Consider the following 27,791-nt stretch of genomic DNA (forward strand, 5'->3'; position numbering starts at 1 on the left):
ACATGAAGCTTCCCCTAAGAGGAAAATAATGTTGTGTGGGAAGTTCTGAAGTGCAGAGAGCAAACATCCGTCTCTCTAAATAAGCTGAGGGGCAGCTGAGGGGTGCTACGACACTTTGAGAGGAGATGATGGATTTTGGTTAATGTGTCTTTTGCGGCTGTGTCAAAGTCAAGATGGCCGAGAGAGGAACAGGAGGGTTGGAACAGGACAGATGGTACAGAACAGTCTGAGGCCCAGATCTCCGACCCCGGTGGGGCTTGACATCAAAATGACAGAACCGCATCTCGAAAATGGACTTGCTCTTCAATCACAAAGTCCTTTTTTTTTTTTTAATTAAATCCAAGCTTAAATGTGTACAGCCATATGTTTCAACTAACCCACTTCTCAGGTAAAAATGCTAAAATCTCCACAAAGTGTAAACAGAATATATCTGGCTGATCTTATTCAAGTTAACCGAGTATCTTTGAGGTTGTTGGCTGAAACAGAACAAAACCTAATTCCAACTCCAAACGAAAACCATGTGCGGCAGCAACATGTTGCCACAAACCACGTCTACACAACCTGTGTGTCAAAGCTACACAGTCTACAAGCACTCCATCCAGGATAAGACCCCATACCGGTATCAATATCGGTGCATCCTGATTTTAAAAAACACATTAAAAACAAGCTGTGGAGGAATGTGTCTCACCGCCAGAGGTCCACAACACGTCTCTGAAACTGGACCGTTCCACTGAATCTAATCTGGTGCAGATCGGTGTGTGTGTGTGTGTGTGTGTGTGTGAGGAGACATAAACACAGTTCTTCCTCCCACAGTGTGTGATAGCAGTGAAACACCACTGCGCTCTGAGTCACTCTGACACACAATCAGCTCCTCCTTCTGCCCTTGTTGTTGTCCTTCTATAACTCTTAGTGCACACATATGTATACACACACACACACACACACACACACACACACACACACACACACACACACACAGAGAGTTTTCCGTCAGTTACCAGAACTACTCTGCCCCTCATAATATGGAAAATTTCATCATCATAAGAAGATACACAGAGATGAAATGCCACATCTGAAAAAGGAAAGATCCATAATTTCATGGTTAATTAAAACTGGATAAACTGAGAGTTAATTGCCGAGAAACGCAATTAATGAAGCAGTATGTAGGTGTATATGCCGCCAGATCGACAGTCGCAGTGTATCACGCACAGCCGGCTGCCCGAGACAGGCTTCACCAGGGCATTGTGGGTAAAAAGTGGTGGTGCGGCAGAGGGGTAATAAATCAGAAGTGAAAGGATTATCTAACAGCACGAATTTATGATCAGCTCAGCAACATAGTTTTTAAATATCTCTTTAATTTTTATTTTCAGCTCCACAAAAACCCATGAGTCATCTGAAACACAACACAGGCAGCATTTCAGAAGTCATGTATGGTGGGAGTCATTGTGTGTGTGTGTGTGTGTGTGTGTCTGTGTGTGATATCAACCCAACAGTGAGAAATAATTGGAGTTCTGCATTGGCAGAATATACTGCTGTGCTGCATTTCTCTGAATATGTAACTGATGGAGGCAGGACAAGAGAGAGGGGAGAGGGTGGGGTGTGGGTGGAGGAGGAGGGTGCAGGCGGGGGGGGGGGGGGGATCGCCTCATTCCCATTCATGTGAGGCATAATAAAATAATCTTTTTGATTTGCAAGCAGTAAATTCTCTTGGCTGTCAGCGCAGTGCTGCACATTTTCATCTGGGTTTAAGTGAAACAGCGTGTCCTTGCTGCCTGAACACACACACACACACACACACACACACACACACACACACACACACACACACACACACACACACACACAGGCTGTGTGATGTCTCCCTGCGCCGGACTGGTGCTGTTTGCCTTTGTCGCTGCATCACAAATGCCACGGCTGCAGCAGCATCCCTGCTTCTCACGGAGACTCCCTCCATAATGCAGGATCGCCCCCCATCCCCCCCATCCCCCCATCCCTCCTGTCCTTCCCTCGAAGTCGAAAAGCAGCACTGCTCCTCAAGGTGATCGCTGGATTGGCCTGATCCCGGCCCGGCCGGAGCTCTGTATAATGGCTTGGTCTAAATCTGGAGGTCAGGGAACACTCACTACTCATGTGCATCTCCCTCCAGGGCACACACACAAGAAATAGGACAGCCAAGTGCAAGGGTATCCCAGAAAAAAAAAAAAAAAAAAAAAAACAGGGATAAAAAGGACTTGCTCCCAACATGGCTGTGGACAATGCAGTCTATTGCTGCCAAGTCGAGCATACGGCGAAGAGCTGAGCAGGACTGACACAGTCGTATCAGCTGCCGCCACTGCGTTAGCATGAAATGACCTTCACAATAAATGGCAGGCAATAGTAGGAGCAGAGAACAAACCGTGACTGGGCTCGGCTGGAGATTCTGCACACAGGGCAGAAATGAGGCATTATGCTCAGTAGCTCCTCAGAAATCTTTGGCTTGTGTTCAAAAACCACACGGGAATGCAGATCTCTCCTGATTTCACTGCAGGTTCACTAATGAGTCAAATGATCGGTCATTAGTAATGACCGATCATTTTCTCCTCACAGGCCGATGAGCACCTTCCATTTCAGCCAGAAACTGGATTTACACTCCATCACAGTGACTGGTGATTATAATAAGGCTCCTGAAGTGTAACTGTCTGTTTGTCGGTGCTTCTTCTGCGTTGTATCGTGGCCTCGCCCTCACCAGCACGCTGTGACCTGAAGTTGGGTAGATCATTGTAGAAGACGTTTCTACCACGTTACTAAACGGTGATTTACAGTCGACACTCACATGAAGCACGGTGGAGAGCAAAACATGAGGTTTACCGTAGAATTACAGCGCTGTTCCGGCGTGAGGCTCGGTGATTGACACATTTGTCTCAGTTCAGAATCTGCAGGCTCCACTCTGTCCTTTCAGAAGGTTAAACAATTCCCCGTTCGTCCTTATCGGAGCTTTCCACTCGCGAACATAATTGTGAACAGCAGGTTGACACAGCAGACGACCCAGCGGAGGGACTCGGAGGATTCCTCCCATCACCAGCTCAGCAGAAACACACAGCTGTGGTAAGTGCACGCTCAGCACTTTGAACAAACACGGCCAAGGCGGCGGCATCGCCGGGATCAGCGTTACACTGATGGAGTCACTCAAACTGCTGAGGAAATCTCCCAAAACTTTCCAGCTCAAGCTAAATGTTTTCTTGTGGTTCAGGATCATTTTGACGTTTGACTGGTCTTCATTAGTCCCTGCAATCTGCAATCTTTCACAATCTTTTTAAAAAGTTGAGTTTTCATTGATGCAACCAGGATTCGAACCCAGTTCCCTCGAGGTGATTACACCTCAGAGATGCCACAGAAAGCTGCCTCCTACTTGACATTCAGTCCCAAACCCTGGTATTGAGGAACAGAAGACAGATCTGCCGCCGCTCTCGTTCTTTTGGATCCTTGGATGAAACACTTCACAGGCCACCCACACAGCCCCACGTGCTCCGAGCAGCCTAAACACTTCTCAAACGCTTCCTTCGCACTGACAGAGGAGAGCAGGGCCGTGCAGAACATGCCTGGTGTGGATAATGTGTGCAGGAATCGGAAACACCAGGATCTCTGAGCTGATTTTAGACTTGAACTAATTGAATTTGCTCCACTCTGAAACCTGATTTTTCAGCCTCTTGCAGCATTAAAAATACACTCGATGCTCAGATAAAAAGTAGAATGAAACAGCATCGTCAGCGATCTCCAGCGCTGGAGAGAGGTGGGTAGACACTTAAATGTGGCTTTCTTTTAGAAAGGCCATTTTTAAGAAGCAGTGGAATGAAACGTACTGTCGTGTGAAAATCTTTTCAGAGTTTTTGCTCCTTATGACATTAAAAGTATGCATGCTTTTAGGGCATAAGCCAGGTCATTATATTTCAGGAATAAACTCGAGGAGGTCAGAATAGTGAAATGGTGGCACAATAATGCTCGAACATCCACAAATCCAAATGTTTTAGTTCAAATGAACAGAACACATGCATGAAAATATCTTCAAAAAAAGTACAATGTCAGAGTGCTAACTTGGCATGGCTCTGTTCCAGCTGCAGGATTATCATTGGCATTGATAAATGCAAACCATCACCGAGTCTATCGAGGAAAAGTTATTTTGCAAAATAAATCTTCTTTTCGCCCGGCCGTAATGCGGCAGGTACTCGCCAATCAGAGGCAGAGTAGACGGGTCAATGCTTCATCATCCTCAGGAAAAACAAGAGCAATCTGACATGCAGACACAGCGGAGTGTTTGGGGGGATTCTGAAGTGGGCGTAGGCAATGCTGATTGAAAAAAAGAGTAGTTTCACCAACATATACCCCCAGCGTCATCATTCACTTTTCCACAACTGGGGGGATATTTTTCTGTTCTCCCAGTTTTTGGGAGGATTGCTTTTTTTTTTTTTTTAGTGGAGTGGTTCATTGCCCTCAGTTGTGGATGATACCTATGGGTTTCCTGCCTTCCTCTGCCGGGCCCAACAAAGTGAGGATTTTTTTAGCCAAATCGCGGCCCTTCACGGGGAATAATGAGCCGCCGCTACACAGACCAGCAATTCACATTCATCCCCGCTCGCAACGAAGCTCAGAGGACATTTAGAAGGAAGGGGAAATAAAAGAGTGGAGTAGCTAGTGGGGAGCAGTGAGAGTACACTTCAGAGAGGAGAAAAGACATCAGTTCATTTACCAAACGGAAGAAGACTGACATTTGAGTTCCTGGGAAACATTTGATGCCAACACTCTGAGGTGGCAGATTGTTTATTCAGCACTGTGTACTTTAGTCTATCTGTCAATGCCGAGCAGTAAAGTGATATTTAACTGCTATTTTCTGAAATGTCACACACTACAGATGAGATTTGGTGTATTGTTTTCACACAAAAAGGCTAAAAATGGGAGTACGGAGCAGGAGCGGTGTAAGCAGAAACAGAACAATGGAGATTTGACTGTAAGCCTATAATGTTCACAGCACAGACCTTTGTCTTCTGGGCTGTGTTCCTCTCCGTCTGATACAGCGCTCTGCACAAGCTGCAATCATGAATAGAGACGTGCACATCTGACCCTGCAAGCAGCTTGTAGTGGAAACAGTGACTATTTCCAACAAACACGCACTTCAGTCCTGGCACAGAGCTGCACAACTAGTTTAATATAGAATAAGAGTGTTGTGCAATCTGTGGGGTGTTACTGCTTTCACCAAAACCCCATGAGACACGTTCATGCACCTATACAGATATGGAGAAGAAGAACTGGCAGCAGTTCCCAGCCGGGGCTTTGGAACACATCTGAGCAGGAAAAGACAGACAACCATCTGTCAAATCGAAAACAAATGATTCCTGCTGTTATACCTCTGTGTCGAGAAGTCTATTTTTTAAAAGAGTGAGATTAAGGCAGAATGTTAAATGCAATATTCCCGCATTTTCTTTTCAGAAAAAGTTTTGAAAATGAGGTCCGTTTACGCAGCAACAGCAGAAACACTGTAAATAATGCAGTTAGCATGCCGGGCTGCAGGTTGGTGCTGGCAGGGAAACAGCAGCATGATTGAAGGCTCACTTCCCTACTTTCACCCATTGTAAGCATCTAATTGAAACAATCATCTCTCCTTTATAAACATGTCAAAACCTCACAGCGCTCCCATTTCCAAGCAACCTGCTCTTCTTTTTGCTTTTATTGTGCTGAAGTCAACTTAGAGCAACCTAGCATAAAATGCAATTGCTTCGAAGCAAAGATACAGGAGGAGTGCATGTCGTGCCCCCATCTGTTGTTTAACTGAGGTGAACGAGTAGTAATGCAAATATGCAAATAGGAGCACGCTGCACTTACATTACGGCCATGTATGAGTAACAGATTCTGACAGCGCAGAGCCAGACACTTCCAGCATGGTGCCGCCATCTGGAGACCAGGCTAATTTAATTGTTCTTGTGATTTCTCTATAATATAAACGCTACATTAATCAGGTGTTCTCCTTCACAATACATAGTTGTGGGAGGAATATAAAGCGTCTGAGTCCAGACACTACTTTATTTTGTTTGTCTTTATTGTAAATATTGCTGATTTCGAAGGTTGGCTCATCTTGTGTTGGGTATTTTTGAAAGATTCTCTGAATATTTCCTTTATTTACTCCCTTTAAACTGTAAATTCTCTAAATTATCAAGCGCAGGAACCACAGTGGAAAGAAGAAGGGTGATCCCACCTTGAACCGAAACCTCCGGAGGCCTTTTCTTCCACTCCCTGGCAGTCTCCGTGGTCATGCCCGGCCTGATTTACTGTGTGTACATGCTATAAGAAACGTGCGTACTTGCTGTAAGTGTGCGCGTTACCCAGAATACAATCTGCTACATATTGCTCAAGGAGAGGTCGAAGCAGCGGAGCATAAGACTGCAGTCACTTCTCGTTCAGTCAAGGCAAGGCGGGACACCTGTGCCATCTCCAGCGCGGCCGCTGCGCCTCCGCACCGCGATGCGATCCGGTGGCAGCGCTGCGGGCCTGACTTAATGGAAACTGGCAGCTGTATAAACTGACAGGCAAACACCAGAGCCAGTCAACCAACAGCACGAGTCTGGACAACATGTACAAGTACAACGGATGGCCTTTCAGCGTAGCAGAGCACTACATTTAGAATTGATTAGGAGGTGAGATATCACGATTAAGAACAAATCTGAGGGAATTCCATAAAACAGGGGTGTCAAACAAATGATTGTTCAGGGGCCGCATACGGTCCAGTTCCATCTTGAGTGGGACAGACCAGCAAAGCAGGGCCATAATAACCTTCAAATTTAAAGTTGAAGGTTTTTTCTTTGTTGTACTGCAGAGTAATTGTGTTGATGTTGATATTTTCGCAGAACCAAACAATTACTAAAAAATACCACAATCTCATAAAGCTAATCTTAATGATACATTCTGGTGCAAAATGCAGTAAAATGTCCCATAAAATAAAAAAACCAAAAACTTGAGTTTACAACCTCTCCCAAACAACATGACTTTGTGGCGAACTCTAGCTTTCATGGTACTCTTAAGAAATCTGTCTTATTAGGGACCGAGCCCGAGGGCGAGGTGGCCTCAACTGAGGCCACCTTGCCTGAGGGCAAGGCCTCTATTGTTCTTCGTCCGTTTCTTCTTATTATCGTGCCGCCGCTTTGAACCCTAATTTGACCCCCTAAACATGCATGAAAACTCACCAAATTTGGCAGGCACATGCAGACTGGTGAAAAATTTCATAAAATGGAAAAATTAACCCCATATCTCCATCCGCTCTCTAGCGCCACCTAGAAACGTGAAAAAAGCCCACCGTAACTCGCAGGAATGTCGCAGAAAGATCAAACCAACTCTCATGCGTTCGTCTCCTCGAGATCTACAAAAAAGGATCTGTTTTTTTTTGGCTAAAACCAACAGGAAATCCGCTATTTTGAGTTATATGTCAAATTTTGATGAAAATCAGCCGAAAATGACTCCTCCTTTAAAAATTATCTGCTCCGAGACCGCTTGTCGTGGAGACGTCAGTGTGGTGCCAAATAAAAGAGGACAAGTGTCTCTCACAAAGTTGTTAAAAACTTTTTCAAAAGTCTCAGGGTGTGGATTTTATTAACCCTTAAAGTTTGAAGTCTGAAAACGCACTTGCAACACTACAATGGACAGTGTGACCCGCACGAATGTCGCAGAGAAATAAAATCAACATGGATGAGTTCGTCTCATCGAGCTCTACAATTTACCAAGAGACATACCTATACCTAAATCCAACAGGAAGTCCGTTATTTCCTGTCAAATCAAATGTGCCTCAAAACACTTTTCACTCAAAAACCACTAATATGGACTGTTTCACCTTTCACAGTGTCGTACAGAGAAAAGAAACATATGCACGCGTTCGTCTCATCGAGATCTACAACTTACTCACTCGTACCCATGACCTAAATCAAACAGGAAGTCCATCATTCACACTTTTATTGTACATTTTTGCTCAAAAACTCTCTCCTTCTTCACCAATTAAGGCTTCCATGGTCAAAATTATAAGTCTGAATGCTCTGAAAACTTGACATTTGTAAAGACAACTAAAATGCCTATCAAACTTGAGGGTGTTTTTTTCATTTTGGGCAACGGGAATGCCTATAACCAGCTGTTTTTACCAAAGAGAAACTGTGTGTCTGCCGAGTCACACTCTAACATCATGTGACCTACTTAAGCCATATATGGGCATTGAGCCTCAGGGCTGATCTGAGAGCTGCTGTAAAACATTCTGCATGTTGTCCCTGCTTTCCACAGTAGATGGCGCTCCGTGACCATAAATCACACGAGTGATGGATTGCTGCTCAAACAGGCAAATGAATGTATGGAATCACACTCACATGGATATATTGGTGTTTGACATAGTGGAGCAGACATGACTATCAAAATAAGAGCCTCACACCCCATATTTTTGCAAAATATGACATTTTTAACAAAGCACAGGGATAATTTCAAATTCAACAGTGTTAAAGGGCAACTCCGGTTTTTTTGATACCTGGACCTTATTTATAGGTGTGTGCCTGCTCATATACTCACTCAGACAAACATGGTGCAGCTTGGATTCCTTCAGAAGTTATTTAAATCCAACCGATTCAGCGGGGGCCACGGCAATGGAGCTTCCCGCACTGCAATCCATTGCCGTGGCCCCTGCTGAATCAGATGACAGATGCTAACAGCTACATGTTAGTGGATGGGAGATGCTAACAGCTACATGTTAGCGGATGGGAGATGCTAACAGCTACATGTTAGCGGATGGGAGATGCTAACAGCTACATGATAGCGGATGGGAGATGCTAACAGCTACATGATAGCGGAAGGGAGATGCTAACAGCTGCATGTGAGCGGATGGGAGATGCTAACAGCTACATGTGAGTGGATGGGAGATGCTAACAGCTACTTGCTAGCGGATGAGAGATGCTAACAGCTACTTGCTAGCGGATGAGAGATGCTAACAGCTACCTGTTAGCAGATGGGGGATGCTAACAGCTACATGTTAGCGGATGACAGATGCTAAAAGCTCCACGTCAGTGGATGGGGGATGCTAACAACTCCATGTTAGTGGGTGAGAAAGTGCTGGAAGTCTATGGAGGAGCAAGGTTCCCAGTGACTTGGACTTCGGTCATCAAGGTACGGGGACGACCTCAGTCGGGCCACCTTGCCAGAGGGCGAGGTCCCGTCCAATGCCGCTTGCGGCTTTAATTTTATTTTTTATTTTTTTTAAACAAACTCATTTTCTAAACAAACTTTTCATAATTTCATTGGTGGTTTTGCTGGATTGGAGCCTTCAGTAGGGCAGGTTTGGCCCACAGGCCTTAAGTTTGACACCCCTGAATCTGTCAGACCTCCAGCTGGTTCAATCGTAACACAAAGTGTCTTTTATCTTCCAAAGATGTTTATGTTGCAAAAAAAGATGCCCCTCTAACCCTAACCCTAACCGTTTCCAGTTAATGCCAAGAATAAGTTGGTGTGTTGGGCTTCACAAAAAACTAAACAATTTTTCATTTTCAGCTTTGATGGATCTGATCTAAGTAGAAGTCACATCTATAGAGAAATACACAACTATATGACATGAACAGAGTATTATTCCAGGTCATTATTAAAAATAAGAAACATGGCAGCTTCCAGAATGGCATGACTTCCAGTTCATATTTCAGATTTAAAATCTGTATTAGTAGCTTCAGGGTTGACAGTCAACCCAGTCGTCTGGCTGCAGGAATGCTCTTGTTCTCCCATCGTTAATGTTTATAACGTATTGCTCTCTGCAAACGTGTGTGGTTTCAACAACCCGTAGCACTAACTCTTGATCTGGTATGTTAACTTCATCGTTTTTAAAGGTGCATTAAGGAGTTTGCATGTTTTATGCGAAACAACGGCCCCTGCAGGCCTTGGGTGTAACTGCAGCTTAGTGAAACGCTCGTGCCTGTGGATTGCGTCCATGTACATGCACGGAAGAGGGGAACTCCTTCCTTGCTCTTTTAGTAGCACTCGAGTAAAATTTAAGTTTCTTTTGCCTGGTGGGGTCTGTGCTGGAGCTGTGGCAGTGCTAGAAGCCGGTCTTTTCTTACTTTCTGGAAGATCCACCCTCATACTGCTCAGTTGTTGCTCGCTAAGCATCTGGCAGAGTAATGGCGGACAAAACGAAATCTAAGCAAATTAGGCCAGCCGGAGCACGCATTACGTCACATCCTCTCAAATTCTCCCCCAAAAAATTCTGGTGCCGGACCGGCACTGCAACTTTCAAGTGACAATTTAGCGCTGTTAGAGGTCCTTGCAATGAATATGTCAGGGCACATTCTACACGTCATTGAATATTTGTAACATATTTATGCTGGAAAATAAGTATTTTTAAAATTAAAGAACTCCTTAATGCACCTTTAACGTATCTACTGTGCAAACGACAATAGTTTTAAAAATTTTGCTGAGGAAACACGAAACTTTTCTGAAACGAAAATACAAAAATGATGCAAAGTGAATCAGCAACATTTTCCCTCCGAGCTCCAGAGCTTCTCTCTGCTTCAGCATTTGTGCTACTCAATTCTTTGCATCACCTCCAGAAGTCATTCTAAAACAATGAGTAGGGGTATTTTCTGATACTGGCTCAGAATGAAGCTCTTACCCTGTGACATGAGGAACCAGTAAATACCCAGCCATTACTACCCAGCCATCATTATGTCCCTGAAATAATACAGTATGAGAGAAAGTCTCCTCCTGTGCTGCTGTAATGAAATTACTGCATCCCCACATTGGTTTGGCCTCCACCTGGTGATTGTGTGGTTTTAATGGCCGTCTGCAGCTAACACTTCATCCAAATGCATGCTCCCTGTGCTCATAAACAGAGTCCCAATGACTTCTGCTATAAATGCTTTGAGTTGAAGTGTTGTTTTGTTGATTAACAGTGTTGCTTCACGCTGTATCCCTGCAAGAAGGATGCCATCAAACAGCAAGATCTCTTCAATTACATTTAACAGATGGCCTCAAGTTTATTACCTTGATGTGATTCAAAAAAAACAAAAAAAACAAAAAAAAAAAAACAATAAATCGAGTGAAAGTGGAGGAGCTTGGAAACAACAGAAAACACCGTGTGAATATGAACAGTAGTGGAATAGATTAGACATGAAGGTAAAATAAGAATAAAGCTCCTTCTGCCATTCTTGGCGCCGCACTAATCCAGAGGCGATTGAGAAATAAAGAAATTGAATTATTCCCAAGGCCATAGCAGCCTGATGCAGTGCAACACAATATACAACAATTCAGTACAACAACACTTAAAACAATACTTTTTAAAACCTTTACCTTTTCAGAGACATCAAAAGTTTGGAGATTTTGTCCATCAAAACTGCTTTACCAGGAAAACAACATTCCAAGTTGCATGTAAATTCATCATAATATCTAACTTGAACTTTAAAATTCCGTTTAATCCCAACTTCTCTCAAAAAAATCCATCAGAATACATGTTCCAAGTATTTCAACTCTCTTTAGATGTCGTCACTCAACGACTGACCTTATGCAGGAATGATAATGGAAGCTGAAATTAATGAATATCTGGTATTTAATGTTTTTCTGCTTTAAAAATGTCAGAAACATTATTTTAATCCACATAATCAATAAATGCCCCAACCCTTGCAGCACTCATACGGAACATAAATTAGAACATGACTGCATTTCCAGCACTGTTACGACCACAGAGCCTTTCTGCCTGCAGCAAATGTTCAGTTTTCTGCCTCGTTGAGTAAAATTAAGCTGATCTGTGCAGTTCCTGAGCGGCATTCCGGTTCAGATTTGAGTTTTTGGGTAAAATGTGCTGTCGAAACATCCGAGCTGCAAAAACAAAGGAAAACGCTCCCAGTTAGGTCAAAGAGCAGATGGTGAAGTGGCAAAACTGCAGAATCATTTCTGATGTCGTCCCCTGCGAATCCTCATCTTTTCTTGGAAGGAGCTTCATGTTTACGCAGTATTTTGTTATCAGGTCTGATCTGGCTGCGGCACCGGAAAACAACACTGATGGCCGCTCAGAGCTGCACAGCTGGTACATAAACAAATCTGGATAAACAGCTGAAAACATGCCTTTTCATTTCAAAGTCAGTGCTCAAAACAACCGGATCGGGGAGGAAAACATGCTTCTTGACTGACACACACACACACACACACACACACACACACACGAGAGCAGGTTACTGCGGCGACTAGCATGACCAGCAGCGTGTACAGTTGTCAGAAGCCATCAGCTCACCCAGGTCCAGACGTCGGGCCATGCCATGCCGTACGCACACCCCCACAGTCTCTGGAGGCGGTGGTGCCGAGTGTATTTTTAGACAGTGCCACCTTATAAGCGCAGCCCGGTCGCATCACATCTGTGTAGTTTGAGCGCCGCTCCCTTCCCATCCAGGCAACGTGCCCTTTTACTGAGGGCCTAAGGTCAAACTATGGAACCACTGCAGATTCACTGTGACACCAAGACGGAGAAATGCGCGGAGACGATGCCTGATTCGGTTCAAGAGCTTCAAAAATCCAAAACAGACTCAATGTTGGAGTATTAAAATCAACTCGAAGGCATTCTATTTACTGACCTTAATTAGGTTGGTGAAGTATTTTTATGTCTGATTCTCAGACATCATTAGATCTTTACCTCTAAAATAATGGGAATAGTAGGACCGGAGGAAAGGGCAAAGGGCTTTTACTTCTTGGGAGCATTCAAGTAGCTAATTGAGTTAAAATCCATTCCTGCGTTGATACTGACAGTCGTTCAAAACACATATTGTTCAAACTCTCGAGGACGTGAACGTCCTCAGTGGATGAAATGAGTGGCGGTTAGTTATTTATTGGGCTGAATGTGTGAGACAGAGTGGATACGGCTGCAGAGAAAGTCAACTTGCATCATTCACTTGGCAGGTTTGGACGCCGCACGCCGTTCCTGCTGCAGCCAGGATTCCAACCATCGTTAAGCTCAAGACAGAGATCGAATGCAGTTTGGAGAAATAAGGTGCTACTTTATTTTGAGCCTGTGCTCATGCAAGGAGCATGCACAAAGTACACGGACTCAGATTCAATCCCTGGGTCTTCTAACTGTGAGAGGAGTGTGCTCGCCACTGTATCATGACGCGGCCTTGAGGGTTTCAAAAGCACCATGAATACTGATGAGTGTACAGAGTGCCGTCCTGCAACCCGGAGTGTATGTATCTGAAGTTATTACAAAACACTGAGAGACACTGAACTCGTCAACACGATGACATACAGCAGATCAAGAGACTCCTCAGAGGGAAGCCTGAGCGTCCACACCAGAAAAGAGAGGAAACTGGAAACGGTAAGCCCCCTCCCTTCATCCCCTCAGCTCCGTCTCTCCCGCTTCTCCGGCAGACAGTAACCCCGAGGTCGATTCAATTGAACGGCGGTGCGGCTCAGAGGACTCGTGCTATCAGCTCTGAATCCCTCCCTCGGCTCCAGATCGGGTTTGGAGCCGTGCGACCTGTCCGTCCGTCCCGCTGAGCGCCGTGTGCCTATTAGTTGATGCGCGAAATGCAAATGGGAGACGGGAGCCGCCGTCTCCACGGACAGATTTCACGGTGGCGTTGCTGCTGGATGGCGTCTCATTACGAGCAATCCAGTCGCTGTCAGAGCGGCCTGGCATGTTCTGAACTGGATGGATGACTTCCCTTTTCTTTTTTCTGTCGTGACTGAATCCTTCGGCAGACAAAACTAAATCTGATACATTTCACAAGATTTCAGCCAAACACGTAAAACAGCATGAGAGAAACAGCTTAAAAAAAGAAAAGTCTGCCTTCAATTTGACTTCCCCAGAAGGTTATAAAATTGAAATGAGCTACGCTTTAATGTTTCCTTTGTACATAAACCCGTCCCTCTCCTCGGCCCGCCACTGCCGTCATTGGAAACTTCATCCTCCAGCGTGTAAAACACAGCGAATCAATCAAGTGCATTTGTAAGCTTACCTCGACAATAAAATACATCCCGGGGCAAATGCAATCCATGATGATTTATTGAACAGCGACTTTACGGTCATTGACTTAATCCTATTAGTTGACTCTTCCTCTGCACTTCAATTTATTTGTCCAGAACAATGTGGCCAACGCGTTCACAGGAAAGTGCTTCTGAGGGGCAGTTTGGATTATATGAGGTGGTGCAGGGTGATACTGATGGTGAGACAATGAGCTGGAAGACACTGGAAACTGTTTGGTAGAGCTGAGAAAAGGGTTACTGCAAAAAGGGAGCAGGATATCCTTCAAACTAAACATGAGTGCAACATCAACAGGCAAAACACTCGGCTTTCTGAGTAATTTACAGTCACTCTGAGCCATCCTCATCGGAAGAGACGGCCCAGGCGACAGCAGACGGAGTGTGTCATACATCCAAACTATACGTCCTACCTGTGTTCCCCGACAGAGAGATAATGGAAGAAACGCCGCCGTATCCGAGTGTCATTGCTTATCAGCGCTACCCCACGAGGTTTCACAGCCAGCGATAAAAACAGAACGCTGACAGGAGGATGAGTACAACATTCTCAGAGATCGCATTCAAAGAAAAAAAAATGCATCAAAGGAGTCATCACAAAGGAGATATTTTGTGGTGGGACGAGGGGAGGAAAAATGAGGATTAGAAGATGATCAAAATGGTGGAATAATGAGAGGATGACATGACAGAAAGGCAGCAGAGTGAATCAGGATATGAAGAAGGAGATAGAAGAGGAAGGAAAAGCACGGATAAAAGAATCAATGTAGTGAAAAACGATGATAGAAGAAGGGAAGAGAGAGGAAAATGAATAATATAATCCTGCAGCTGTGACGCTTCTGGCCAATTTGTCCAATCGAGCAGTAAAGGTGTAATAAGTAAGAAATTTACTATAGATATAATTAAAAACTTTCCCATTTTTCATCACATTTCCTTTAAACCAATCTGTTTTCTCCATCAACAATTTCTTGGTCAAGTTTCAAACTGAGGGGTATGGGCCAGAACAACTTTGGTGGGCGGGGCTAGATTTCACTACTTCCTGGTTCCAGAGTCAGTCAAATCTGAGTTCCTGAGGCTGCCAAACCTGCAATTATTTTGTCTGCGCCGCTGGCCGTGTGCTGCCGGTACAATGCCACTAAACTGTCTGAACTCACCTAAACGCTACCAAACTGGCAACCTGCACGACGCTCTTTAAGATCTCCACTGAGAGTCCTGATGGCAGAGTTTAGAATAAAATGTGAAGAACAGTGAAAGATTTCATGTGAATGATCTCCACTCAGAAATCCTGTTCGCATCAAGCTTTATCTCCCACGTCCGTGTGGTGATAGGATTACATAGGAAATAGAAGTGAGGCTAGGACATCACTGGAAATGACAAAAAAAGAGCAGGGAAGGAAATTAAACAATCTAACAATAAGATTAAATTACAGCAACCTTTAAAAAGAAGGAAGGCAACTCAATTTACACTTCCAATTACACAGCGGAACTGCATCTACAAGAATATATGAATCATTTTTACATATTCCAAACACAACACCAACCAAATTACTGACTAAACAACAGAATCCATGAGTTTCTCTAGTGAGTTTTTCCTTCATTTTGAAGGGATGAATAAGTATCAAATTTATGGGCCTGAAAACTGAAAACTGCGCTCAGTGCCAGAAGGTTGAACCAGTTCAACTGAAGAAGATGAGAAACAGGAAGAAGCAACAATCTGAATGAGCGCATGAGGCAAAACAAGAAGAAGAAATCATGGAACAGAAGAAGAAGCAGGAAGGAAGGAACATGGGGGGGGGGAGAGAAAGGATGGGAGCATCCGAGGCCAGCGAAAGGGGGAAGAGATGAGTGTAGGCGTGTGACGGGGGAACGGAGGGCAGAGGAGATGGGAAGAGGAGAAGACAGCCAGGCAGAGCCGAGTCGATGGTTCGGAGGGGAAATGTACAGGCGAACAGAAAGAGAGCAGCAGGACGGGATGATGAGCCGAGGCAGCGGCGGGGAGCTAAAGTGTCCCCCGACGTCTCCTCACCCGCTTCAGAAACAACCATTTCTAGACGGATAGCTGGCTGCCACGGCGCTGCTACCAGCTTTTACATCATCCTCTCAACAAGATCTGAACTCAGAGGATGGAGGATCAGAATGCGCTTTAAAACTAAGAGTAATAAAAGCAGTGGAATATTAACAGCGTGTATGGGTGTTTTGTGACTAGTCAAGTTTTACATGACTTGAAAATGGAAAATCCATCACTAGAAAGAAAAAAGTTACAAAACTCCAGAACCCCAAGAAATACTTTTGAAAACTCCACAATCATCTAAAGAGAAACTGTGAGCGCTCGTATGATCTGAAAACACTTGTTTAAAGCAAAATGTCATTTAGGACATTTTTAAGTTTTTCTCAAATTTTTCCTTGAAGGCAACATGAGCAGACATATCCAACGTGATAAATGTGACACAACTTTTAAAATGACAAGCCACATGAAAGCTGAACACGGCGCCTGTTGGCAGGGCCGCCTGTAAAAGCCTCGTTGTCGCTGTTCCTCAACGGAAAGTGAGATGTACTTAAACATTTATCGACGGGCCGCATAATTGTGTCTGTCAAATACGTCATGTAGTTTTCAATTTACATGATAGAGGAGGAATGGATTAATGGATGCTTCACGAGCACACGCACGCACGCACACACGCGCACACACACACACACACACACACACACACACACACACACACACACACACACACACACACACACACACACACACACACACACACACACACACACACACACACACACACACGCACACACGCTGTCTTTGTGCTTTACAAAAGGTTGGCATCCTCTCTGTCTACCGACAGCACAGCCATCACTCCCGCATTGTTCACTGGGCTCGAAATGCAGCTGTTTATCTGTCAGCTATTCTCACACGCTGGGCGGTGGATGGTGGTAGTGTGGTGTGTGTGTATGTGTGTGTGGAGGGGGGGGGGGTCACACGGGTGTGGGAAAAGCAGGAAAATCCATTAACGATGACGGTTTCCATGTGAGACCATCAGCAATGGAGTGATGTGCGTATGTTTCGCCGTGATTACCGAGACTGCGGGAGACGCACGGATGAAGGATTCACAAGAGACTCACATTGTCTGTTCTGAGCTTCTTGGCAGGGCAGCCTCCATCCACAGGATGTAGCATGTAATACAGCCGCACTTTGTTGGCGTGTTTCCGACTCTGTGGGAGAGAGAAGAGGAACGTGGTTAAACACTGGTTTTTAAAACTGTCACTCTTTCAGCAAATCCAGAAATGTGGTTTCTCTCCTAGAAGTCAATAAAAAAAAAACCTGACGGTGTGTCCCAGGGGGATCAGGGCACTTTATCCCTGTTCCAGGCTGTGGGGTGCTGGAGCCCATCCCAGCTAACAGAGCTAGCAGGCTACTTGTCCAACAAAGAGACAAACATACGCACTAATAATCACACCGGTGGCCAATGTGGGGCCATCAGATTACCCGTGGAGGGGAGTACCAGCAGTCAGCTCACATCCACCACCACCAGACTTTATAGACAAATTCTGGCTGAATTTTGAGGTAACTTCATTTCCAAATCCATCCATCTATTGTCTCTTCCTGTTCTGTGAAGAATGGGCTATATGCACAGCTCCTATACTTCCTGAAGTTCAGACAGCACCTTTATTTCCTGTCTTTCATGATAGGATGAGCTGATTAATCCAGCTGTGTCTGACCTCAGTAAATGGCCAGACACACCTGGATTAATCAGTTCATCCTATCATGAAAGACAGGAAATAAAGGTGCTGTCTGAACTTCAGGAAGTATAGGAGCTGTGCATATAGCCCATTGACTCCTTTCCCAGATAACACAGGGTTATAGGCTGTGTGGAGACTTTTTATTTAACTGGGGCAACAGAAAAGAAACACATTGGATATTAGATGAATTTCAGTCACATTAGCACCACTCCCAGTCTTCATTGGAAGTGCCACACTTGATAAAGCTTTGAAAAGTGGGCCTGGTTTAGATTTATATTAAATACGACCTGGATCTGTTCGGGGTCCTCCAGGGTGGAATAGCTCTCCCACATCGCTGTTAAACTCCTCCGGGATGTACAAACCCATGAGCTGGAGCTAAATTTGGTCCCCAAGATCTCTTTGCAATATATCGTCCTCACTTCCATCGAGAAGGCTTTTTCATCCTCCACTCACAAACAAAGTAAAGCCCATTCTTCAAAGTGACAGAACAGCAATAAAAACTTTCCAGATGTGTTGATCTGAAAGCGGTAGACAAACTCACATCTCTGAGGTATTGCTGGAGGAGTCGGGATCCCATTACTGCAGAGTATAAACACTGTGGGTAATCATATACTAATTACGTTGCGTTGACAAATTGTCACATTGAGTGCTTCGCAGGTAATTCCTCTCTGAAAAATGCTTGCCGTGCAAAATGCCAACAGATATTGTTCCAGCTTGAATTAATGTTGCATCAATCAGAGGTTGTTTGAGAAAAATGTCACACATTAACAGGAAAAAGTCGTCTGAGCACCTTTCCTGCACTTTCAAACACACACTCCTGTTTTCAAGATCGTGCTCCGGTTGAAGGTCCCACTAAAAAATAAGTGAAGTCTGTCGAACAGAGCAAGCTCTGCCAGACCGATAATTAGTGCTCAGCTCATTGAGGGGAGGTGTGGAGACGTCATACCAGCAGTGTATTGATCCCTTCTGGATCAGATAGCTCAGGTGCAACAGGGAGAAGACTGTTTTTGGGGAGTAAACAGTCCTTCTAGAAAGTGATTCTGCTTCTGAACAAGATGCTGTTGGTGTAAAGTGAATTGGGAGATTAATGGAAAGACAACGTTGAGTGATACTGTCAGTGTTTCAGCAGAAACGTGGAACACGGACGGATACCAGGCGGTGTTTTCTGTTCAGGTTAGCTGTGAGTCACGAGAACCACAATGAAACGACAGGATCCAACTCGTCCTCCTGGTCGGAGAAAGGATCTTCATCAGGCCTGTCACCTCTGGCCTTGTTACGTATGGCTTTTTGCAATGTGGAGCGATTGTTTTCAAATCGTATCTCCCTCTTTGAATATAGAGGGAGATCTTTGAAATTGCAATTTTATGCTCAAGTAACCACTAAACAGTGAGAATAAACAGGGAAACTTGTTCTTTACGCAATCAGCTTTGTGCTGTTCAAACTGTTTGTTCCAGAGCTAAAATTATAGTATTTCTGCAGACTGATTGTCGTCCAGATGGTGTGTCAGTGCTTCTTCTTTATTCTTGTCCTTATTTAAGTTCTGCATTTGTTCTTTTCATGTCTCAGCTAATGATGGTGAGTTTCTACATTGTTTTAACCTAAAAATATCATCATGTAAAAATGATGAAGCCCTGTTTATAGACACTGCATTTTAGTGGGTAGTAATTCATGAGTAATCCACTTGGATGGTTGGCCAAACATTACCATATGACAATGCTTCTCAGTGAAAACGGATCACTTTCTTTTCACAAGTTTCACGTTTACGTGCTAAAATTTTGAAAATGATGTCCGTTTACAACAAAACAGCAGAAACGACATGTTTCCACCTGAAACTTTGTCTTGCAAACAGCTCCTCTCACACTAACTTATCAGCAGCTCAGACTACTTGCCTCGGATGCGTGAGTTCTGGGGCATTTTGCCCTGAGAGTGAGTGTCCGGGACCAACGGATCAGGAGCCCTGAGCGAGCTCAGTCCAGGGGACTGGAAGGTTTTGGCAATGGCTTTGCTATGTAGGAGGAAATAATATTCATTGGAAAATGCATTTCCACATTAGCACCACAGCAAAGATTCAATCAATCGGAGTTTAACTTCAATCTACCCGGAGGTCACTGCCAACACGGACCAACGAGGCATCGTTTCAGGGACTGACAGGGTTCAATTCAGCTCCACAAATCCTATCAGCACTGTGTATATTTTTAGCAGCAATTAATTGCGCTTGTGGTGCTCAGGTGTCTCATTTGTTATGATGTCCTAAAGTGCCTTTTTTAACCCACTGAGGCATCATCTCCTCTTTGGAACAGCGAGATACTTGAGTTTCTGCAGCGCAAACACTTCGAGCTCCAAGCTGGATGGAAAGTTTTCCATCAGACAAAGTTGCAGCGACTGGACTATTCATGAAAAAGAAGACTTAAAATCCCGTCAGGCTCACCAACATGGAGTTTGTAGCATTTGCAGCCTTTATTCACACCCACAGCACTGACAGCAGCTTGTACTTCAACACTCATCACCCAGATATCAACACACCACACCTCTACACTCTGGCCTACATCACTAACCCCACGCCTTCTAATGTCAGACATAACTTCCACTACTTAACTCTTTTGTTATTTGACATATTTGTCTCTTACTCTAGCTTCTTATGAACTAATAGATACATATTGGTGTTTATTACTGAGTGTTTTCACTGAAACACAAACTGAAAGTGTATCAATTGTCTGCAATTCATTTCATGACATGTTAGCAGGTTCTTACTCTCTTCTTACTTTCTCCGATGAAATTATTCAGATGTATGTCCTGATATTTGTTGGAGATGTCTAGCTATAGAGCAGAAAAAAATGTCCTTATTATTCATAACATTCCTGTTCCCTCCTAAGAAATGAAGATAAACTATGGAATTTATCTAACTGAATGTACAGTGACTAAGCAGAGTTTTTGAACATGGTGCAAATATTCAGGAATCAGAATCTGACTCAATTTGAACTTCCTGAGGTGAGCCTTCGTCCAGCATTAGCATGGCGCCGTTGGTTTGGCTTGAGTTTCCCAGTGGGCCCAGGGTTTCTGTGGATGGTGTTGGATGGAGCTGGTAGCCCCACACCTTACTCCACTATAACCTGGAGGACCAGGTGCTGCATTCAGGGCCTGTTTACACAACAACGGTGCTGCAACAGAGCGAAAATGCTCTGGTCATCTTGTAAATGGGCGAAAACAGCACTTTCTGGAAATGCAGAAGTACCGCTGTGGTAAATGGTTCTGCTCAGGCTCAGTATGGGGCTCGTGTCAGGAAGAGTAGGATGTTTAACGCTCCTTTATTGAGCTGGAGAAGGACATATCTGAGACGAGGAAAGCAGCATCATGCTTCAGTTGACGCTTGAGTGAAGAAAACGTCTCTTTTTGGTTGTGTTCCTCTCTCGCCTCCTCCTCAAACGCTGCCACCAACAACAAAAACAACAGATGTCACAGCACTTGATTGACAAATGATCTGGAAAGCAGGATGTAGGAACCCCTCAGAGACGCACTCTGGTACAAACATCTCACAAATTTAACTTTTTTTCAGGAGACAATTTACGACGTCTGTGCCAAAACAGGCTATTGAGAACAACTTAGAAGTAGTTTGTTCTGCAGTCTCTTCTGCAAATTTGATGAGAGCAAGAGTGTGTTTGGAAAGCTGAAGTCATCCACGTGGGAGTTGTTAGCTTGGCTCTTGTTTCTGCCAGCAGGTCCCGAGTCGCCTCCTCCCACTGTACTTCACCAAACACTAAACCTGCACTGCACTGTTGCATTTTTCAGAGGCACAAAACAAGCAAACAACTACTGAGAAAACTGTGCATGTTGGCTCTGGCTGAGGGCTGAAAGGCTCCAGTGTGCATGGGGTCAACTCTGGTAGGATAGGATTAATGTTTTTTTTTTTTTTAAAGAAATACTGGCTCGCTAGTAAGAATCAAACATTTTTTGTAGCTGAAAACAAAAAAATATTAGAAATGAGTTGAAATGATGAGTCACTTGATGTGAATTCAATTGAGGGCTGGAAAGAAAGAATCTTCCCCTCACTGTCGCTTGGTATTTGTTGGCTTGAAAGAAACTTTGTGCGGTTATTCAGACAGATTTCCTCTGATTTACAAAAGAGAGAGAAATCTGATAGAAAGCATCTTACTAAATAGTAAGTGCTTTTTGCAGTAAATGTTTAGTGGGATTGTTATTTCTCTTACACATAGGAAACTGTTAAAGAGTTGCAAAGCTGCTGTCTCACTTCTCTAAAGCCGACCACTGAAAGCTGAAGTTTTTGGCATAACCATTAACATTTTACTGAATTCTTGTTTAATGAAGGAAAGTTGACTCAATAAAATTGGACATACTGAGCATTCCAGACAACAACAAAAAAAATAAAAAACGGGAACGAGCGCGCTTGACGCTGTTCCGCAAGCATTTCTCCAGCGTGATTGACATGTTGGAGGACCAATAGTTGAGATTCGCATATCGGAATTCATAGGCTAAGAATATCATCCACTATACCTTTAATTGATGAGAAAATTGTCATGGTGCCAGTGGAAGGACCCAACAAAGGTGGAAGAAGCCGACAAGACAAGCAAGGGGAGCAGGGCTTAAATAGGGGGGAAACAGGTGCAGCACATTAGGGCGATAACGAGACAGGTGAACAGGCAGGAGAACATGACGAGCAGACAGAAACAGGTGAGACAGGGGATGCACAAAAAACAAACGGACACCGAGCGCCCCCATATGGCCGAAGGGGTACAGGGCCTAACAAAAATAACAGCAATATACAATAAACTGGCATCAATATCCGTATCAGCTGATATCAGTATTTTTTTTAAAATATCAGTGTCAGTCTGAGAAGTAAAACCGGCCCAATTTTACCAGTAAGAATTTAGTTTTGTCTCGTTACCATTAAGTGTGTGGGTTAGGATCAGTCATGGTTCTGATATTTTTGATTTAGTAATTTCATAGATATGAGTTGACATGAATTGTCAACTTGAACTTTGCAAATAAAGAAACCCCAAATGTAGTCTACCAGTGTTTTGTCTGGTTGCTTCCTGAAATCATTGTTTCAGTGTTTGAACATTTACTTTAACTTTACAGTTTAAGACAGAAAATTTCAAATGACTCCAGTGTTTGTTATCCATAAGTTTGATGAGTGAGATTTTCATCAGGACATGCTTTGATATGTCAGATTTAGCCCATTTCACAGATTTGAGCTGAAATTGACTGAAGTTATGAAACCTTGTCGAGCTATTTTGATTTGTGATTTACGAATAAACACTTTTCAAGTTAAACTGAAGTTTTAAGGAGAAACTTGCTACAAGTTCTAAAAAATGACTAAAACAGTTATTTATTTACATTTGTTTTTTATTTTGTCTTTGAAGTTTAGGAAAATATATTAATTTGTTTCTCATATTCAGTGTTTACATGGTTTTCAGTTTCCCAATCATCATGGAAACTTGTTTTCATATATTCTGTATGTAAATATCAGCTATTCACCATAATCACTAGAATAATGCTGGGTATCGGGGTATCCATACAAAATAACGATTTAATAGTGGTACTTATATGTATCCTACTCCTGATTACTTCACTATCCTGGATTCTTCTGTAGATAGCATCTATTCGGCTGTAAGTTTACATTTTATCCTCCAAGTTGATGATATGAAAGCAGAAAAATGTGCAGCTGAAGGATTTGAGCAAGCTGGGAAACTGAGTCAGAGCATCGTTCAGACTGCAGCTTCTATAGAGTGGTCAGCTCTGATCAACGGAAGGAAAACTGGTGAACTGGCCATGAGGTCAAGAAGAGAAGAGGCTCATTCATGCGAGTAGTGAGAGAAAACTGGCTGATGTGGTCTGAACTAACGGAAGAGCGGCTGCAGCTGAAACTGAAGCAGGAGTTCATGCTGGTTCTGACAGAAAACAGAGAGAACACGGCAGCATTGCTGTGAACAAAGGGATATTTGGTGATGTTATTCAGTGGGGTGACCACTGTGTGCGAGTGGAGCTGCTCCATGTGACGTGCTCGTATGAGCAGGAATGCATGTTTGACATAATCAGAGCTGAAGAAAAATCCATACTGCATTACCACCACACCAGTGAGCTCCTCTGGGCGCAGTGGTTCAGTGGACTGAGTTCCAGGTTGGAGGAGATAAATACTGTGGTGGAGCACAGCACCCCCTAAAACCTTTGTAATGTCCAATCACATTCATTTGGTGCTCTGAGCCACTGGAATAACATGGACAGTGTTAGTATAATAAGTAACAAGGTTTCCAATATTGATTCCTCTCTGCTTTATTTTTTTGTTCATAGTTTTCTGTTTTGAAAATATCTTTATATTTAATATAAATCTTTGCATTCTGTTAAAGTACTTTAATGTGTGACACTCTCCCCTCACAGAAAGAGGACCCTGGTTCAGTTGCTTGGTGGAGTTTGCATGTTTCCCCGTTGTCTCCACCTTCTTCCACAGAATCCATACATTAGTTCCTTTGGTGACATTGTGAGTGATTGGACGGAACATCCCTGCATTTCACTTCACCCAGAGTCATCTGTGGCAGAGACTCCACCGCACTACAGGAAGTGTCCTCGTCTCTGTGACTTTTCTGAGCATCAGCTGTCAAAACAATCAGCAGCTTGTTTGATTTTGCTGGATTCGTGCCCTCCCCTGCCCCTCTCCTCAGCTCCAGCCCTGCAGCTCGGCTGCCCCGTCCTCCGGCCTCGGTGGTGACCGTGGAGAGAAGCTGGCTCGGTTCCACCACAGAGCAGCTTGTCAATCAGTGTTTGACTGACATGTTAATCTAAACCATAATAAGCTGATGAAGTGCATGTAAATGAGGGGAGTTGCTGAGGGTCATGTTTTTGAATCTAGCGACACTGCAAGGTAGCTGATGAACTGATGTAAATGCAAATTCACGAAAGAGAATATTATTACTATATTAAGGGTGCTGGCAGTGGAGTGCCTACAACAGATCTTTAATTTAATTGTGTTTATATCCCACTAATTACAATAAACTCATCATTCAAATTGAACTCTACATAAAAGGAAACAGGAAAGAGCTTCGATTAGAAAGACGCAGACAACTGCCTCCAAATGATGATTTTAGGCTGATTGAATGAATACCCAACCAACCTATCTCACCTAAACTGTCACTTTGATTGGATCAAGAACTTTGACCAGAAACCCACACAGGTTGAAGGAGAACATGAGAACTGCAGAAAGTTCCCAGTCTCCACATAGTTTATTGTTACAAGCGTTACCACTGTACCACAAACTGACTAAACTCCTGCATTTTTTTTGCAAATGCTGTCGTAAAATTGCAACTGTATTCAAGCAATGGACCATTTTCTAATCAAGCTGCAGGAGGTTTAGGCCACACTTACATGACAGCACTGCTCGGCTTCTTGAGAATGCTCTGAGTATGTCCCATTTCGATGGAGGGAAGCCCAAATTATACAAAACTGGACTGAACTGAAAACACGTTACTTAAAAGTGTTTCAGGAAAAAAGGTTTCTTCCTTTTCCTCTGAAGAAAATTTTCAAAAGAGCTGCCATTACAGCTAAATTTCTATTTAATGAATAAATCAAGCCCTCTGGATTACAATAAGTATAGGATCACAGCAATATGAAAACACTGTTTCTGTACAGTAGAGGGTTTTTCTGTGTGGAGTCTGCATGATCTTCCTGAGCCTGTTTGGACTGTGCAGACATTTCTCCCCCGAGAAAAGCTCCATGTTTCAATGTCAGCTCGGCAGCGATAGTGAAACTATATGCAAAGTTCAGTCTGCCTCCACCCAGAGGGGCTGCTACTGTAGTTCTAAATCGACTTTCCATGTCCTGACTCTCCATCCATCTTCAGTTTTTGTTCTCTGTCTTCTGTTTCATTCTTGTTCTCCCACAGAGACTCAGTGGGGCTGAGGGCTTGAGGCCTGTGTTGGAGCACTCCTCAAATTCTTTCAAAACTGTCAGCAATATTTGAGTCTTTCAGATTCTGAAATAACGTGAACCCTATTAACTCTGAAAATATGTGCTTCTAAAATGCATTAAAGTTGATACTGAAAGCTGTGTGCCTGCACTTCCTGGTTTTGAAGGGTTAATGCCTTTCTCTTCCTTCCAGCTGGTAAGCAGGTCATCTGTTGCAGGTATCTTTTAGAACTTGTCAGAGTTTGTCTTTGAGCTCTTTTCTGTGTTCTTTTTTATGCAATCCCACAATGACTCTGCGTGACATTCGATCAAGTCTTTAATGGATTTTAAAGTGTATTGGTACTGGGTCTGATACTGCGTGTCCTCAGGACTAAAGGCTGTGCAGAGGCAGGTTGCATATCATTTCCATATGGATTACAAAATATGCTTTATGACATTTAATAAGTACTTGTATCGGTACTCGGTAGGTTATTCCTCGTACTTGTACTCATCTTTTAAAAAAGTGGTATTGGTGCGTCCATGTTCTCAACCTGTTTGATACTGAAAGTCGCAGGATGGTGGGAGTAAGTCCTGAAAGTCAGGCTACATTCTGGTCAGGTTACCATCCATCAAAAGGCCAACACAGGCACTCCTTCACACATTTAGAGACACCAAATGACATGGCTGTATTAAAAGTCCAACACGCACACAGGAGAACACGCAAACCTCCACACAGGATGGCCTCAAAAAAGCTTGGAAACAAACAAGGAACAAGGGATTTCTCCCTGTGAAGAGACAGTGCTAACTGCTACAGCACCATGAAGGCAACCTTATCCTTTGAAATGAATTAAAAATGATCCATTTTCTCTATTAATTCACTTAACGTGTTTTTAAAAAATGAGCGCTCCTGCTGGTAAAGGACGTATACATAATTACAACTGCACTGTTTTCCTCCAAACTCTCTTTCTGCCATTCCAATCTCCTGTGGAGAGACGCCCCAGTGTTTAAAGTACATATTTGGGCTGATGGCTGAACGGCTTAGTATCAACATGAGGGTCCATTTAAGAACAATTACAATGACAAAAGGGGGAAAAAATGAAGAAATTAACTGAGCGAAAAGCACTTGAAAGTTCATATGCGGGTCTATTTTAATGCCAGCTCCTAATAGCAGCTGACTGTTCTCTGGCTCTGTCCTGCACAACGTCGACACCCATTACAGTCCGCATTCATTACAATGGCTCAAACACCATCAAGGTGATGTGCTGAATTACCAAGAGAGACTGTTTCGCTCTCCGCCTCCTGCTGTAACGCTGTGTTCTCTGAATGGAGTTGAAGCTACTTTTTATGGTTACGTTCGAGTCCTGACAGCGCTTGGCAGAGCCGGGGTGTGATCAAATTGCTTCGATACAGACAAATGGCCGGCAGTGCTCTTTGCTGCCAAAACCAAACAACAGATTGGATACTGTGATGTGACAGGTGAGCACCTGGTTTCAGCGACTCGTGTTTCAGTGCCAGCAACTCAGATCCGACAGTAAGTCATTCAGATGTGATGAGCTGATATCAGAAATACAGCTCCATCACAAATAGCAGAGAAATGAGCCAAAGCAGAAGAAAAGTCGAGCTTTTCAGTGTAGTTTCTTCAGATACTCAGCAGGCAGGTTGAATCTCCAGATTCTCTCTTTATTTCATGCAGTTTTTGTTCTCTATCTTCTGTTTCGTTCTTGTTCTCCCACAGAGACTCAGTGGGGCTGAGGGCTTGAGGCCTGTGTTGGAGGAGTCCTCAAATTCTTTCAAAACTGTCAACGACATCTGAGTTTTACAGATTCTGAAATAATGTGAACCCTATTGACTCTGGAAATGTGTGCTTCTAAAATGCACTAAAAGTTGATACTGAAAGCTGTGTGCCTGCACTTCCTGGTTTTGAAGGGTTAATGCTTCTCTATTTCTTCCAGCTGGTAAGCAGGTTGTCTGTTGCAGGTATCTCATCGAACATGTCAGAGTTTGTCTTTGAGCTCTTTTCTGTGTCCTTTCTTTATGCAATCCCACAATGACTCTGTGCACGATGTTTGGTCAAGTCTTCAGTGTATTTGACAGCATATTGGTCTTGGGTCTGATACTGCGCGTCCTCAGGACTACAGGCTGTGCAGAAGCAGGTTTCAGAAAAGC

The 27,791-nt window shown here is 43.7% G+C and overlaps 1 protein-coding gene across 1 annotated transcript in view; it reads right to left on the bottom strand.

Annotated features, from left to right (window-relative positions):
- The window catches only part of zmat4a (zinc finger, matrin-type 4a), a 147,318-nt gene that overhangs the window by 68,172 nt on the left and 51,355 nt on the right, over positions 1–27,791 (bottom strand). Inside the window, 1 exon segment of the mRNA XM_030105329.1 lies at positions 17,115–17,204. Within this exon segment, the coding sequence (XP_029961189.1) occupies positions 17,115–17,204 (90 nt within the window).

The sequence above is a fragment of the Salarias fasciatus genome, chromosome 12 (genome assembly GCF_902148845.1).
Source record: "Salarias fasciatus chromosome 12, fSalaFa1.1, whole genome shotgun sequence".
Classification (NCBI taxonomy): Eukaryota; Metazoa; Chordata; class Actinopteri; order Blenniiformes; family Blenniidae; genus Salarias; species Salarias fasciatus.